The sequence below is a fragment of the Talpa occidentalis genome, unplaced genomic scaffold, assembly GCF_014898055.3.
Source record: "Talpa occidentalis isolate TD23 unplaced genomic scaffold, MPIMG_talOcc4v2.1 talOcc4.17, whole genome shotgun sequence".
In the NCBI taxonomy this organism is placed as follows: domain Eukaryota; kingdom Metazoa; phylum Chordata; class Mammalia; order Eulipotyphla; family Talpidae; genus Talpa; species Talpa occidentalis.
The window spans coordinates 44,106,057-44,123,497 of NW_023601754.1; the positions used below are offsets into that span (position 1 = coordinate 44,106,057).

The 17,441-nt window shown below is 53.9% G+C and overlaps 1 protein-coding gene across 1 annotated transcript; it reads left to right on the forward strand.

Moving 5' to 3' along the window:
• The first annotated feature begins 663 nt into the window (after positions 1-663).
• BLOC1S3 (biogenesis of lysosomal organelles complex 1 subunit 3) lies at positions 664-5,375 on the forward strand. The gene has a single exon (XM_037518178.2). It carries the CDS (start codon positions 687-689, stop codon positions 1,287-1,289), a length of 603 nt encoding a protein of 200 aa, XP_037374075.1. The 5' UTR covers positions 664-686; the 3' UTR covers positions 1,290-5,375.
• The last annotated feature ends 12,066 nt before the right edge of the window (positions 5,376-17,441 follow it).

Genomic DNA, 17,441 nt, shown 5'->3' on the forward strand with positions numbered 1-17,441 from the left:
GCGTCGCCGCTCTTCTCTCCGTCTCCTCTCTGTTTCCGGGTCCTGGAAACGGGACTTTTTTTATCTCGAGTTTTCAGACTTTCCTCGCCGCACAACCCGGAAGCACCTTCGAGCCGCTTCCCTATTGGCCAGACCTATAGTCACGTGTCCCTCCACGCCCGCCTCAAGTCCGACGCTTGCTTCCGGGTTGCTAGCCAACGGGCTCCCGAGTCGGCGCCGCGCCCGCCCAGCCCGCTCGCTGATTGGCTGCGCCGCCTCCCTCGGAGCCGAAGCGGCGCGACGCCTGAGGAGCGGATCCCGCGGACTCCGAGCTTCGGGGACCCGGTACGGCCTCGCGGGGTGGCGCCCCCGCCCCGAGCAGCGCGTCGCCGCGTCCCGTGTGTCCGGAGCCCGCGTGCTTGCGGGCCCGGCCTGGAGGGCGCGGCCTCGGGCCGGGGCAGAATCCGGAAGAGCCGGGCTCGGGGCTCGGGCTGCGGAGCCGGGCGGGGCGCGCCTCGGTCCCCCCTCGGCCCGCGGGGGGCGGGGTCCCGTGGGCCCGCGGCCGGGGCGGGGTGATGAGCTCCGCGTGCGGCAGAGGCGGCTGAGGCCCGGGCGGGGGGCGCCCGCGGCCCGGTCGCTCGGGGGGTGCCGGGGCCGCGGGGCGCGCCCCTCACGCCGCCCCCCGCCCTCTCCCCCCAGCCGGCGCCATGGCGTCCCAGGGCCGAGGGCGGAGGCCGCCGCGGAGGCCCGAGACGGTGGTGCCCGGGGAGGCGGCCGAGACGGACTCGGAGCTCTCCGCGTCCTCGTCGGAGGAGGAGGAGCTGTACCTGGGCCCCGCGGGCCCGACGCGCGGCCGCCCCACCGGGCTGCGGGTGTCCGGGGAGGCCGCGGAGACCGACTCGGAGCCGGAGCCGGAGCCGAGGGCCGCGCCGAGGGACCTGCCTCCGCTCGTCGTGCAGCGGGACGCGGCCGGGGAGGCCTGGGGCGCGGAGGAGACGCCGGCGCCCGCCCCTGCGCGCTCGCTGCTGCAGCTCCGGCTGGCCGAGAGCCAGGCGCGCCTGGACCACGACGTGGCGGCGGCGGTGAGCGGCGTGTACCGCCGCGCGGGCCGCGATGTGGCCGCCCTGGCCGGTCGGCTGGCGGCCGCGCAGGCGGCGGGGTTGGCGGCGGCCCACAGCGTGCGCCTGGCGCGGGGAGATCTCTGCGCCCTGGCCGAGCGCCTGGACATCGTGGCCGGCTGCCGCCTGCTGCCTGACATCCGCGGCGTGCCGGGGACCGAGCCTGAGCCGGACCCAGGACCGCGGGCCTAGCCAGGACCCGCTCCCCGCCTGACTGCGCCCCGGGGCGAACTTAGCGGCCTCTGGGACCCGACTCTGTAGCGTGCATAGCCCCCCTCCCTCCCACTTGGCTGTCACCCTCAAGACTAACCCGGCCTCCTGGATAATAATGTGCGTGCTCGCGTCTGTGGGGGCTGAGAAGGGGGGCGACTTGGGTTCACCCTGGGATGCGCCCCAGGCAGCTGGTTTCTCGGCCTTGCTCTGGTTTGCAGCCTGTCTTGAGGCCTAGTTCCCTCCTGGATCCCGCCTTTATTGTGCTCTGCCTTTCTGATTCCTACGCTCTGCTCAGAGGACCTAGTCCCGACTCTTGCCAAGGAGCCCCGGGATGTGGTACATGTTCCCTGTCTCGTCCTTCACCTGACTCCACCTCTGACCCTGGCTCCACTCCTGGGAATGTGTCCTTCTAGGCTGGGCCTTTTTCTGCTCCCCAGACTTGGCCCTGATTACCTGTTAGTTCTAGCCCTTGCTCTGCCTCTCCTGGCGCCAGCTCCTGGCTGAGCTCTTACCCCTCGCCTAACCTTGTTTTCTGAGCCCAGCAGGACCCTTGGGATTAGTTTTGCTTTTTTTTTTTTTTTTTGCTTTTCCCATCCTGTTTCTACTGCCTGTCTGCTCCACGGCTCTGGAGACATCCCTCAGTAGGCCCAAGTGAGGCTCCCTCCTGGCCCAAGGGGTCCTCCTCTCAACTCTTCATATTCAAGATTCCTCTGCCAGACCCAGGATGATGTGTCCTCCCACCCTCCAGACCAAGGTGGCATCTTAGGCCCAAGCCCTGGGTACAAGATGGGCTACTTCCTAATTGATAGTGTCAAGTGTCCAGCACTTAGGGCCACATACAGCCACACCCCATACTTTGGGTGCTTATGACACCCCTGTGTATAGGAGGACCATGGCGTTTGTTTGCTGAGTCGGCCCCTGGTTCCTAAGAGGCCTTGGATTTCTGACTCAGCTCAGGGTCTGGAGTTAGCAGCTCTGCTCCTTTTTACCTCTGGTCCCAGCTCCAGCACCTCCCCCATTCATCTCCCTCCCAGAAGCTGAGCTCTGAGCCTCCAAGATGGGGCATGGGCAAAGGGCCCTTTAAAGTGAACATTTACTGCAAGGACCAGTTTCTCTTGTCTCCCTACCTCAGTTGGGGGTGGGTTGGTTGGTGATTTCTCTTAATAGGAGTCCCAGAAGCAGGATCCTACATGCCCAGCCATGAAGGTGAAGCTGTAGACGGCTATCAGGGCCCCTGGTTGTGCACCCTCATTCTGCATGTATTTGACCCTCATTAATTCCACACACATTTATTGGGCTCCAGTTTTGTGCCTGAGCACTTGGGGGTGCAGCACCCAATCCTAGCCCTCAAAGAGCTCAGTCCACTGGGGAAGACAGACATTAATAAAATATTCTTGTGGATAAATGGATAGATTTCATCATTATAATTTACAGTTTAGATACTGTTTCTGGCATTAAAGTAGTACAGGGGCTTGGGGAGGGTTTAACTGAGCTCTGTCTGACCTTATTTAGGGGTCTAGGAGTAAGATGGCTTCCTGAAGAAGTGATGAGTGGGTTTGAGCAGTGTCTTGAGGGTGTAATAGGTGACAATGAAGTGGGATGGAAAAGAGTTGCAGGCAGGGGAACAGCATATGCAAAGTTTTGTCTGAAGGAAGCAAGGCCTATTTAACAGAAGACAGTGACGTCTGTTCTCCCCTAGAGTGGAGAGAGCTGTGGAGATGGAGGGGGGTTAAGTGGTACCAGCAGGGGCCAGGTAAAGCTGCGCTTTGAAACCGGGTAGAGATGCTTGGTCTTGTTGAACAACCACTAAGCAGAGTAACTGTTTTGTGGAGTCCAGGAACTCACAACCACAGGCCCAACTGGGGTTTGAATTTCCCCTTGCAGAGTGGTCCAGGAAAGGCCAAGCATAAACATGAACTGAAAGTAGCTCTGGCTGAAACCAAGGCACGCACCCTCAAGGAGCCTCAGGCGGAATTACAGCAAATTAAGATCAACCAGATTTATGCTCACAATCCCAAACAACAAAGCACACCCGAGGGTAAGAGGAGAGAACTGACTAAAACTGCAGGATTCCCCTAAATTTCAAGAGTTTGAAATAGCTGCAGTGGGAGCCGGGAAGGCAAAAATCAAGTGTTGGTGGAAAGTCTGTTTAAGAAGTAGTTGACAGGGACTCCCTGGTGGTCTAGGGGTTGAGTCTCAGTGCTATCACCGCGAAGACCTGAGTTCGATCCCCGGCCAGGGAGCTTACCCACAGCAGACCTCTCCTGTCTCCCCACTGCTGCCCTCAGCAGTGTATTTCAGTAGATCCACCTGTTCTGCTCCCCACGCTATCTGGTGAATTCTCACGCCCGCACCTCTGGCCTGCATCCCGGTTCTACACAAAATGAAATCTTTTTTTAAAAAAAAGGAGTAGTTGCTCCCTGATAAGTCTGTCCTCACTGTGTGCCCACCCCCTCCTGAGTTCTGGACAAAGCCTGGGGATTCATCCTTCCAGGGAGAAAGGCTGTCGTGCTGGGGGTGGGGTGGCAGGTCTGAAACGGGGATTGAGAGCATGTAGGTGCATCGGTAGCAAGTCACGCACCTTCCCCGGCCTAATACTGAAAGATGAAGATGTAGAGAGAAATACGCCGCCTGAGACAGGCGCCGGGAGAGCTTGCTCGGTAGCCCGGGGGCTGGTTATAGCCTCACCGTTCCTTGGAGAAGTGTGTTTTCCCCTCAGTTGCCTCCCAGGGGTCCTCCCCCAGGCATACAAGTGAAAGAACCCGAAAGGAGAAAAAGCTAAACCCCAGGAGGTTCCTCAGGAGAATGCAGCGGCAGACTCCTCTGTCTCCTCCAAATCCCAGAAACAACACTTCTTCCAAGAAGGAACTAGCCGGTGGTGATCTTGATGAGCCCGCAGGGGTGGAAGTCTTCCCACGAGAGAGAAGGCTTTCCCCAAAGAGGAGCCAGTTGGCGAACAGGACGAGACAGGAAGCAGGTTGTCTCCAAGAGAACGAGGACATTCTGTCAGACAGGAGCCGCTCAGCGGTGAGCCAAGGAGGCGCCCTTTGATGGCCTGATAAGCTCTTGTCAGGGAGACTTTGATTCCCGTGAACACTTGCAAGTCAGTATATCGAAGAACTCTTTGTATATTCATTGCCACGCGAGAGAAGAAGGCCACTGTGGGTTCACCAATAAGACGAGGGTGGGTGGCACCTTCAGTGCCCTAGATCTGGGGGAATTCATGAGCTTCGTCACTGGTCGTACATGCCAGCTGGCACCTCTTTTCTACAGAGGCCTCTCAATTGGTAAGAGCAGGACGGGTTGTGAAATATCTGCGACTGGAGTCCTGGCAGTGCTAAGGTTTGGCTTTATCACCTGCCCAGCTTCGGGCTCTTGGCCCACCCGTGTTGTGATTTGTGGTGTTGGGCAGTCTGATCCTGGGGACAGCTGCGCTGCTCCAGGTTGTTCATGAGACGCCCTGTGAGCCCACCAAAACGGTCGTTGGTTTGGCATAGATCAGAGTTGTCCTAAGAGTTGGTGCTAGTGGGCCGCCCTGGTGGTGCAGGGGTAAAGTGTCAGCCCTGTGAAGCTGTCCGCAGCCACTGCAGCACGAGTTCAATCCCCAGCCAGGGAGCTACCCACATGGTGCAGCAGACCTCTCCTGTCTCGCCCGCTGCTCCCCTCAGCAGTGTATTTCAGTCCATCTGCCTTTATTGCTCCCCGCTCTGTCTCTGGTGAATCCTCTCACCCCCTGCACCTCTGGCCTGTACCCCAGTTTTTATATGCATAAATAAATGAATAAAAAAAAGTTAGGGGCCTCCATGGTGGCGCTGCGATTGAGCGCTGGGTTGCGAAGCTGCCCACAGCCTCTGCGGCGCTGGTTCGATCCCCAGCTACCAGACGAGGGTCCCACATGGCACGCAGACCTCTCCTGCCACCCGCTGCTCCCCTCAGCAGTGTATTTCGTCAGTCTGCCTGTTCTGTTCCCCGCTCTGGCTCTGGTGAATTCTCTCACCCTCCCGCGCTTCTGACTGTACCCAGTGCTTGTATAGATAAATAAATAAATACTCTTAAAAAAAAGTTAGTGCTAGGACTGTGGATGACTCCGTGAGGTGTTTGGGGGTGCTGCCTGTGGGCTACCCCAGGGCTTGGTGACCATGTTGCCTTCACATGTCACCTCTGAGCCAGCACCGCGCTTGTTTTCAAGGCAGAGGGGAAGTTCCAGTCACTGATTTTACCTGAGCAAGGGCCAGTCCTTGAAAGCTCCCATCATTGTTTTCCTGAGTCCTGTAATCTCACGAGACTGAAGGAGAGAGTTGGGGTTTTAGCTGTGGGCCCCAGATCCTTCCATTCATCTGTCAGGTGCTCAGAGTGGCCAGGATGAAATCTAGTTGGTTCTTCTGCATGACAAGGGGTTGGCTCGCCGCCAGTCAGATGGCTTCACTAACATGATCATGGTCTGCAAGTCTGGTGCAAGAGGGTGCCGGGTGTCCCCTGGATGGGGAGGAAAGCGATAGGGTTAGTAGGAGTAAAACGAGTGAGGAGAACCCAGGGTGGAGGATCAGAGAGAGAGAACAGCACAGATTGAAACAAGCCCTGTTCAACCAGCCTTTCAATAAATGGGGAAAAAGGGGAAACTTCCATTGAAGACGTCTGTGAACTTATTGCGAACCCCCTCCCTGGCCTAGCAGGGGGAGCACAGCCTCCTGCGTGGACGTAAAGTCAGGGCAGTTCAGCCAGTGATGTGAGGCGGCCACGGGAGAGTCGGGCTAGGACAGGCCAACTTCTCACCCGCCACAGGTGACCCAGGAGCCGCCCAGAGGAGATTTTAACCCTGTGCCTGGGTTGCGCGTCTCTGCAGCGTCTTCAGAGGTCAGGGGAGTACCTGGGCCCAACCTGTGCCGCCTCTGCGCACAGGCAGCAGCCACGTTTCTTTAGGTCAAGAAAACTCGGGAAATCCGAAGATCGAAACCCACAGAGGAAAACCAGAAGCGCCCTGTGGAGAATCACCACAGGTTTTTTTTTTTTTTTTTTTTTTTTGTGTGTGTGTGTGTGTGTATGTAGAAGAGCTGGGGTACCGGCCAGCAGTGTGTGGGGGTGGAGGGAGGATTCACCAGAGACAGAGTGGGGAACAGAACAGGCTGATGGGCTGAAATCCACTGCTGAGGGGAGCAGCGGGCAGCAGGAGAGGTCTGCTGCGCCATGTGGGTAGCCCCCTGGCTGGGATTGAACTCAGGCCGCAGTGGTGATAGCGCTGAGACTTAACGCCTCGGCCACCACGGAGGCCCCTAAGAGTCATCACGCTTTTACCATCAACGCCTCCCCTTTTCCTCTTCATCCACCACATGCTGCTCTGTGAGGTGTGTACGCTGAACTCACACTTGGGACTGAACAAAATAGATGCAAAAAAGCAAAAGACCCGCCTTCACAGAGTTCATGTCCTGGTGAGGGGAGATGCAGGCAAATAAGATAAATACACAGTGTGCCAATGGCGGTGGGATTCAGGAGAAGAAATTAAAAAGACACCCTGGGGATGTGCAAGTTCCAGTTTTTATAAAGGTTGGTCAGAGACATGACGGGAAAAAAAACCTCAAGGAGGTGAAGGAGGGAGTTCTGGAAGTTATTGGGGGTGGAATTTCCGGGGAGAAGGAAGAGGCAGTGCAAAGGTCCTGAGGAAGAGAGCAGTGCTTATGGGAGAAGCAGGCATGTGGCCACTGTTGAGCGTGGTGGGGGGAGCAGGAAGAGTTGGGGAGATGCAATTTCAGGGCTCCTGGAAGGGTTCTGAACAGAAGAGGGATATGACACTAGGGCGTGAAGGTAGAAGCAGGAAGATGAGGTGTCCATTGCTCCCGGGAGGTGCTGAGAAGGCAGCTTTGGGCTTACCAGTGTGGAAGTGATGGGAACCAGAGCGGCTTGGGTGGCATGGGGGGGTCGGGAGCCCAACTGGAGTGGGTACAAAAGGGTTTGGGAAGAGAACCAGTGTGGACAGATCTGGAACTATTGATTGAAAGGGGGGAGTTGGGGGCCTCCCAGGTGGCGCAGCGGTTGAGCGCTGGGTTGCGAAGCTGCCCGTGGCCTCTGCAGCGCCGGTTCAATCCCCGGCTGCTCCCCGGCCACCGGAGGAGGGTCCCACATGGCGCGCAGACCTCTCCTGCCGCCCGCTGCTCCCCTCAGCAGTGTACTTCGGTCCTTCTGCCTGCTCTGCTCCCTGCTCTGGCTCTGGTGAATTCTCTCTCCCTCCCGCGCTTCTGACTGTACCCAGTGCTTGTATAAACAACAACAACAACAAAAAAAAAAAGTATAAAAAAAAAAAAAAAGAAAGGGGGGAGTTGGGGCCTCCTGGACAGCACAGCAGGTTGAGCGCAGCGCTGTGAAGCTGTCTGCAGCCTCCGCGGCGCTGGTTCGATTCCCGCCCTGCCCAAGGAGATTCCCACATGGCGCGCAGACCTCTCTTGCCTCGCCTGCTGCTCCCCTCAGCAGTGTCTTCGGTCCTTCTGCCTGTTCTGCTTCCCGCTCTGGCTCTGGTAGATTCTCTTGTCCTCCCACGCCGCTGGCCTGTACCCCAGTGCTTGTATAAGTAAATAAATCTTTCAAAAAAAAAAAAAAGAAAGGGGGAGTTGATGATAAGAAATGGGTCAATACCTGCCCAGGGAAGGTGGGAGAGAGGACAGCAGATGTGCGTGCTGATGAGAATGATACAGAAAAGCAAGAAGTTGTGAGGCAGGGGAAGGCAGGAGGAAAGCTGTGGCGATGTCCTTGGGTCAGCTGGAAGGAGGGGGAGCTAGAGCCGGGGGAAGGAAGAGTGTGTTTATTTTTTATTTTCTCTTTAGATTTATTTATTTATTTGTACAAGCACTGGGCACAGTCAGAAGCGCGGGAGGGTGAGAGAATTCACCAGAGCCAGAGCAGGGAGCAGAACAGGCAGACTGACAAAATACACTGCTGAGGGGAGCAGCGGGCCCAGCAGGAGAGGTCTGTCGCGCCATGGGGGACCCTCACCCAGTGGCCGGGGAGCAGCTGGGGATCTAACCGGTGCCGCAGAGGCTGCGGGGCAGCTTCACAACCCAGCGCTCAACCGCTGCGCCACCGGGGAGGCCCAGGAAGAGTGTGTTTAGATGCATGTCAGCAGGTGGCGATGGCTACTCTGGGTCGTCACTTCTAGGGACTAGCGGGTCCCACCGCTGCCCCGTGAGCCTGTGAAGACAGGACTGTGACTGTTGGTACCACAGGGCCAGGCACGAGCAGATGCCAGATAAATGTTCGTCGAATAGTGCCTGACTGTCCCTCACAACATCACACAGCTTCACCCTTTCAGCTGCACGGAGCTTTGGGGTACTGGCGCCCGGCTTCCTCCAGCACTGATGGACACGCGGTCCCACGAACACATCGCCTTCAGCCACGCAGGTTGAGATGGTCAGACGTGCACCAAATGCTGCTCGGCATTCAGTCCACAAATATTAACTCTGTTTCAAGGGGAAGGGTGGGCAAAGTAGAAGGAGCAGTGTGTGCAAAGGCCCAGGGGCAGGAAAACGCAGGGGGTGTTTTTGGAACTAGATAAACTGTCTGCTGCATCTGGGCTCCCACTGAGGACCACTGGCAGGGGGTTCAGCTGAAGACTCAGGCAGGAACCAGGCCAGGCAGGGCGGCGTGAGAAGCTGTTTTTGTCCCAAGGGTCTGGGCTTTTTTTTTTAGATTGATTTATTCATGCATACAAGAACTGGGGTGCAGGCCAGAGATGCGGGGGGTGAGAGGATTCACCAGAGACAGAGCGGGGAGCAGAACAGGCAGATTGACCGAAGTACACTGCTGAGGGGAGCAGCGGGGAGTCAGGAGAGGTCTGCGCGCCATGTGGGTTGCTCCCTGGCCGGGGATCGAATTCAAGCTCGGTTCGTAAGCTGGGTCTGAACCCCTTGCGCCACCAGGGAGGCCCTGCTCTGGGGATTTTAAGGCAGTTTGAGCTGCAGAGGCAGGGGCAGGTGTGTGCTTCAGAAACAGCCTGTGGAGTGAAGGGGGACCGAGAAGGAGTGAGACTGGCTCTTCTGAGGCCCCCCATGTTTTACAAAGGCATTCAAGGCCTTATGGTCTGGCCTCTGGCCCCCCTCACCGAGCCCGGAAGCAGCCGGCGAGCTCATTCAGCTCACAGGTCGCATTGCTGCCCCCTAAGCTGCCAGGCTTGGGGGTGGGGTAGAGGTGGGGGTGCGTTGCACGGGGTGGGGTGGGCTTGCACTTGCAGCCCAGGCCTGGGATCATCTTCCCTGCGGAGGCGCTCCAGAGTGTTGTCTCCTCTGTCCACCCCTGTACCCCGCAGCTCCCCCGCTGCAGCCAGCACACAGCACATATTTGGGTGGAATTAGTGAATTTTAAAAAATGAATGATCCCTGCAGCCCGTCGGGATCCCCTGCAGCCGGGGCGGAGAAGTCTGGACTCAGGCCTCACCCGTGGACACCCAAGCCAGCCGGAGCTCCAGGCAGAGGTGCGGGCAGCGGCCGCGCGGCTGGACGAGTTCTGAGGCAGAAGCTGGGGCTGAGGGTGGGGCTAGGTCCAGGGGCGTCGGGGTGCGGTCTGGGCGGAGGGGCGGCGCTGGCCTGGGCTGGGCAGGACCCCGGCGGGGTGGGGGCAGGAATGGGGCTGGATTCCAGCTAAGGGCTTGGCTGCCACCGCCCCTTCCCCACAGCGGGCATCGCAGGATCCCAGGGGGCCCGCCCTCCACCGCCCCAAGCTCGCCCTCCGCTACCCCCGCCTCCCGCCCGCCTTCCTGCGGCTCCCCGACACCAAGTGTCCCCCCCACCCCCGCAGGGAGCTGTGTGGGCGCGGACTTCGCAGGCACCTGGGAGAAACGGCTCCAGGTGAGCAGCTCGGCACCGTGAGTGACCCCGCGGCCGCGCTCCCCTCCCGCCACCGCCCTCTGTCGGGGAGCCCGCGCGGCGCGTCCTGCGGGGCGGGGGAGGCTGGTGACTGTTTCCAAGCCACAGGGCTGTGAGATCCGGGAGGCTACGGAGTCGGTTGTCGGGGCGCCCTTTTGCAGGGCCCAGCAGGTGCCACTGTTCCAGTTAGGTCTGGTTCTGTGTTTTAGACTCGGTCGTGCTGACTTTGAGGGGAGATGTCCCCCACGGGGCAGTCAGTGTCTGCCCTCTGGAGTGTGTGCTTTTCAATCTTTCTCTCTTCTTTTAAGGTTTATTTTATTTATTTATGCATATAAGAACTGGGGTGTAGGCCAGAGGTGTGGGGGTGAGAGCATGCACCAGAGACAGAGTGGGGAACAGAACAGGCGGATTTGCTGCAATCCACCGCTGAGGGTTGCAGCGGGCGGGACAGGAGAGGTCTGCTGCGCCATGGCGTAGATTTTTAAACTGTGATTTCTGTGATAAGATATATGTAAGATAAAATGCTCTGTGTTGATCATTTTAAAGTGTGTAACACCGTGGCATTAGGTTCATCCTCTGCTTTGAGAACTTTCTCATCATCCCAAACAGAAACCTTGGACCTGTCAAGCAAACTCCCCATTCTAACCAACCCCTACCCCTCGGCAACCTGTGTTCTGCCATCCATCTCTTGTTTTTCCTTTTGCGTCTGGCTAACTTCACTTAGCATAATGTTTCTGGTTTCGTCGGTGTTGTAATAGGATCAGAACGTCATTCCTTACCTTTTCCTTCATTATGAATGGTGGCAAATGTACAGAACATAAACTGTGCTCTTTTAACTGCATTTAAGTGTCCAGTTCCGTGGCATTATGTCCATTCACGTCATGAAACCATCACACAAGGCCTGGCTTATTTCACTTACCGTATTTTCTTTTAAAGATTTATTTTATTTATGCATACAAGAACTGGGGTGCAGGCCAGAGGCTGGGGGTGAGAAGATTCACCAGAGACAGCGAGGAACGGAACAGGCACACTGACTGAAATACACTGCTGAGGGGAGCAGCAGGTGAGACAGGAGAGGTCTGCTGCGCCATGTGGATTACCTCCTGGACCAGGGGTTGAACTTTTGCCACAGTGGCTGTGGATAGATTCATAGTGCTGCGTCTTAACCCCTTGCGCCACCAGGGAGTCCCCCCACTTACCATATTTTCAAGGTGGTACCACATCATTCCTCCATGCGGTAGCACATGTCACCATGTGCTGCCTGCCTTAGTGAGGCTGAAGAATGTTGCATTGCCTGTATAGACCACGTTTTGTATCTCTGCTCCGTTTGTCCATTGAGGGGCACCTGGGTGGTTTTCACCTGCTGGCTGTTGTGAATGAGGCTGCTATGAACGTGGGTGTGCAAATCTGTTTGTGTCCCTGCTTTTGATTTGTTGAGGCACAGGCCCAGAAATGGACATGGTAGATGGGGGTTAGTGTGGCAGCCGGGACCCTGAGATTCTCTGTGGATTTTAGAGCGGAATATTCTGTGCTCTTGGAGTGGGAATGCTGGGGGTACTGTTGAATCCTCCCAGTGAACTGTTCACTGCAGTTGCTGTTCTTTTCAGCAGCAGAGTTTTATGTTAGGTTCCTTTCCATAATTGCCCTCTTCGTTGGTATTCTCACTTTAGACATCGATCGTTTTCCTGATTTCCACTTGGATTGTAAATCTTAAGTAAAGTCAGGTTGTGAAAAATAAAACCTTTTGGTTGTTTTTTTTTTAAAAAAGATTTATTTATGCATACAAGAACTGGGGTACAGGCCAGAGGTGAGAGGATTCATCAGAGACAGAGTGGGGAGCAGAACAGGCAGACTGACTGAAATATGCTGCTGAGGGGAGCAGCGGGCGAGTCAGGAAAGGTCTGCTGCGCCATGTGGGTAGCTCCCTGGCCGGGGATCGAACTCGCACTGCAGTGGCTGCAGCAAGCTTCATACGTTGCATCTTAACCCCTGTGCCACCAGGGAGGCCCCATAAAACCTTTTAGATAATGTATAAGAATGTCTTCATGACCGTGGAGTAGGGAAAGATTTCTCCTCCTTCCCAGCTTTATAGAAATGTAATTGTCATATAGCATTGTGTAAATTTCAGGTATAAAACATGATGACTTGATTTCCACAGGTATTGTGAAATGAGTACCACAATAAGGCCGTCATTTCACATAATTACTATTGGGAAAGATTTTTCATTTTTTATTTTTAATGGAGGCAATGTTGGCTTACAACACTGTATATGATTTAGGGAAATAGGTTCACACCTCCTCAGATGTGTAACCATGTCACACCTTCCACCAAAGCACCCAATATCCTTTAGACCCTAATTCACTGAACACACTCCCCCCTTGTTCACATCTAGTAGCCACAAATCTTTTTTTTTTTTTTTTTGCATAGAAGAACTGGGGTACAGGCCAGAGGTGCAGGGAGGTGGTAAGTGGATTGACCAGAGACAGAGTGGGGAGAACAGGTGGATTTACTGAAATACACTGCTGAGGGGATCAGTGGACAAGACAGCAGAGGTCTGCTGCGCCATGTGGGTCAGCTCCCTGGCAGGGGATTGAACTCAGGCCTTAGTGATGACAGTGCTGAGACTTAACCCCTAGCCACCAGGGAGGCTGTAAACTTTTTTTTTTTTAAAGATCTATTTATTTATTTATTTATTTATTTATTTATTTATTTATTTATTTATACAAGCACTGGGTACAGTCAGAAGCGCGGGAGGGTGAGAGAATTCACCAGAGCTAGAGCGGGGAGCAGAGCAGGCAGAGGGACTGAAGTACACTGCTGAGGGGAGCAGCGGGCGGCAGGAGAGGTCTGCGCGCCATGTGGGACCTTCCTCCGGTGGCCAGGGAGCAGCCAGGGATCGAACCGGCGCTGCAGAGGCTGCGGGAAGCTTCGCAACCCAGCGCTCAACCGCTGCGCCACTGGGGAGGCCCGAGGCTGTATACTTTTATTGAAAAATGGGAACCAGATCTGAAAAGCCTTCTATAAAAAAGGAAATCTGAATGGCCAATGAGCGTATGAAAACATATTCCACCTTGTTCTTCTTGGGGAGCTGCAAATTAAAACAAAGTTACAACTGCACCCAAATGACCAGCGCTAAAAGTAGGGGCCACGCAGATATCATCTGGGATATGGACAGCTGGAATTCCACGGCTTTGCTAGCGCACATATAAACGTGGATGATTTTGACAAACTGCTTGGCAGTGCCTGCTGAGGTTGGAAATACGCTCGATGCTTCAGGCCCCTGACTTCTCTCCTGGTTTTCTGTGACAGCTCATGTGCCCCAAAGCACACATTCAGGAGTCTTTCTAAATAAATGACTTGTGATCATCCCAAACTGGACTCAACGTCAGTGTGAGTCAGTAGGCCATTAGAGAAATGCAGCATGTCATACATACGATGGAAGAAGTGTTAGCAGGGAGTGTGAGCAAACTTCTGCTGCCCACCACACGGATGAAGGTTGTACACAAAAGCTCTAGCAGACAAAGCTGGAGATAAGGGTAACTTCCGCGATCCCAATTATCTGAAGTCAGAAATGGACAGGACTGTTGCAGAACTTTTATTTTATTTTTTTAAAGATTTATTTATGTATGCATGCAAGATCTGGGGTACAGACCAGCGGTGCAGGGGGTAAGATGATTCACTAGAGCAACGTTGTGGAGCAGAACACAGGGACTGACTGAAATCCACTGCTGAGGGAGGAGTAGCAGATGAGACAGGAGACGTCTGCTGTGCCATGTGGGTAGCTCCCTGGCCGGCCGGGGATCGAACTTTTGCTGCAGTGGCTGAGACTTAACTCCTTGCCCCACCAGGGAGGTCCAAATAAATAAAATCTTTGTAAAAGAAGAAAAAAAATCCCTGATCAGAAATGAAGGTGAAAATCTCCCTTCTTTCTTCAATTCCGTTCCCCAAAAGTGACCCCTAATTTCAAACGTGGGAACTTTTTCCTCTGTGCACAGAGCAGCAGGCATGTGTGTTCTAGATGCAGGCAGCACGCAGCCTACTGTTCTGTGTCTCATGATGACGCGTGGCAGCGGCATGAAAATGGATTACTCAGAGTCCATGTCCAGGACAATGATACGCCTAGAGGGACTACACCTAGAAAGTGCAACCCAGCTCCACGGGCAGTCTCGTTTTTATTTAGAATCAGACAGAAAGTAAAAAGATCAAAGAAGCAAGCAGGCAAACGGGGAATGCTCAGGGGTATGGGGGATGCATAACCAGCTGGCCCCAGCCAAGCTGCAGAAATAAGGAGACAGTCAAGCAAAGTCTCAGTGTTTGTGCTACTCTAGCCATGACACCTATTGCTGTTTCTGCACATGCTGTTTTCAGCATGGAGAGACCCTCACACCAGGACTTTTGCCCTGAGAGGTTCCCTATCTTAAACTTTCCCTGTTTCTGCACAGTGAGAGGCACAGAATAATCAAAGCAAAGAATAATCAAGGCAAAGACACAGAAGAGTTGAGGCACACAATAAATATAAGCTCCCACAGTGCTGATTTTGCCCTCACAAGCAGTCATGTGCCTCGGGGCTCTTTCTGATTAGAACAGCTCGCGGACCATCCCTGTCCCGGCTGCCCGGGGACCTGTCTCGTGGCCACACTGACTTATTTCGTCATCCCGCTATTGATGAGCATTCAGGCTGTTTCCTATTATGTGCGGCTACAAATAGGGTTGCAGTGAATATGTTTGGACACATTCATTTCCCACATGTGAGTATCTTGGGAAGTAATAAATTTCCGGAAGTGCACTTGATGGGTCAAAGGGTATGTGCATTTTCAATTCTAGTAGGTGCTACTTAAAAAAAAAAAAAAAAACAAAACTGTTCCTTGCTAAAAGAAAAGTGAGCTGGGAAATAAGATAAGGTGGGAAGGGCTGGGAAGGGAAAGAGAGACTGCTTCCATTTTCTTCTCCAGGGACTCTCAAATGATTGTAAACTTCAACATGAGGCCTGTGGCCCACCCAGGTGAGGCTGGGCTAGAAGGACTAGGGCCAAGGTCCGCTCTGGATGATTCTCAGCATCTCCCAGCACTGGCCTGGCGGAGGAAGAGGAGGTGCTCGGTGAATACTCCCTGGGCAAAGGGAGTCATCACGTCCCTTTTTTTTTTTTTTTTTTTTAAACTTTTTTTTTTTTTTTTTTTAAGATTTATTTATTTATTTGTACAAGCACTGGGTACAGTCAGAAGCGCGGGAGGGTGAGAGAATTCACCAGAGCCAGAGCGGGGAGCAGAGCAGGCAGAAGGACCGAAGGACACTGCTGAGGGGAGCAGCGGGCGGCAGGAGAGGTCTGCGCGCCATGTGGGACCCTCCTCCGGTGGCCGGGGAGCAGCCGGGGATCGAACCGGTGCCGCTGAGGCTGCGGACAGCTTTGCAACCCAGTGCTCAACCGCTGCGCCACCAGGGAGGCCCCCATCACGTCCCTTTTGAGATTGACAAAGGTCACTTTCCATGGGTGTCTCTCCAGGATAGCAGCGTACAGAGCAGCTAAGATAACAGACCCCCCAGCCCTGCTGAATCCCCCTGTGCTCCTGGCAGGGGGAGGGGCAAAAGCTGACACTACCACAATTTAAAAAAAAAAAAAAAAAAGATTTTATCACCGGCTGATCCACACAACAGGAAATGTTCAGAAAGCCTTTCAGACAGAAGGGAAAAGATACCAGATGGAAATCTGGAACCACACAAAGGAATGAAGATCACCAGAAATGGAAAGATATGTGGGTAAATGACGAAGCTGTTTTTCTGATTATTCAAATCTCTTTTTAAAAAATTGACTATTTCAAACAAAATTAATTGCCACATGTCTTGGCATCTATAACATACCTAGAAGTGAAATGCATGACAACAGTGTCACAAAGTTGGGAGATGAGAAATGCAAAGAGACTTTGAGTAAGTTCTTTACTGCATGGAAATTGGTAATAGGTCCCTTGAAGGTAGTTGGGGCTAAGTTCAAGTGAAAACATAAACTCTAGGGCCTCCCTGGTGGCGCAAAGGGTTAAGATGCAACCTATGAAGCTGACTGCAGGAGCAACCCACATGGCGCAGCAGACCTCTCCTGGCTCGCCCGCTGCTCCCCTCAGCAGTGTATTTCGGTCAGTCTGCCTGTTCTGTTCCCCACTCTGTCTCTGGTGAATCCTCTCACCCCCCACACCTCTGGCCTATACCCCAGCTCTTGTATGCATAAAAACAAATCTTAAAACAAACCCCAGAAACTCAAAGCAAATGCTAAAATAAAACAACAGGGGGGCCTCCCGCATGGTGCATCAGGTTGAGCCCAGCAATGTGAAGCTGACTGCAGCCTCTGCAGCACCAGTTCGATTCCTGGCCAGCCCAGGAGATACCCACATGGCGTGGCAGACCTTTCCTTTCTCACCTGCTGCTCCCTCCAGCAGTGATTTCGGTCCTTCTTCCTGTTCTGCTCCCTGCTTTGTCTCTGGTGAATTCTCTCACCCTCTTGTGGCTCTGGCCTGTACCCCAGTGATTATATATATATATATATATATATATATATATATATATATATAAATTAATTTTTAAAAATAAATAAAATAACAAAACAAAGAGCTGTAGTTAATGCAAAGGAGATCGAATGGAATCATAACAAAATGCTCAATTCACAAGAAGGTGGAAAAAGGAACAAAAACCAGATGAAACAGAAAAAACATCAAGTTGATCGATTTACACCGAACCCTACTAATGATCACATTGAACTTCAATTAGTGATCACCCAATTAGAAGACAGAGAGTGTCAGCAGGGATGAAAAAATGCAAGATCCAGCTCTGTGTGGCCCACAAGAATGTACTTTTAGTAGAAAGACATCGTACACAGACATTTACATTTTACATTTTAAAAGGACAGGTTTATTAGGAAAGGGAGAAAGGGTAAAAAAGAGGGGCCGCTCTAGTGGCCAGTGCTACCACCACTATGGCTTCAGTTCGATCCCCAGCCAGGGAGCTGACGCACATGGCACCGCAGACCTCTCCTGTCTTGCCTGCTGCTTCCCTCAGCAGTGTATTTCAGTCAGTCTGCCTGTTCTGCTCCCCACTCTGTCTCTGGTGAGTCCTCTAAATCCCCCATACCTCTGGCCTACACTCCAGTTCTTGTATGCATAAATAAATAAATCTTTAAAAAAAATAGGCAGCACTCCATCTGCCCATCTGTGACTTTGCAGATGTTTCTTTTCACCAGCTCTCTCCCTCTGCAGGTTAGCAGCCTTCCTGCCTGCCCGTGACCTGTCAAGGCCACCTGCCT

Coding starts and splice junctions, on each gene's coding strand:
- BLOC1S3 (XM_037518178.2), top strand. CDS start 687: ATGGCGTCCCAGGGCCGAGGGCGGAGGCCGCCGCGGAGGCCCGAGACG.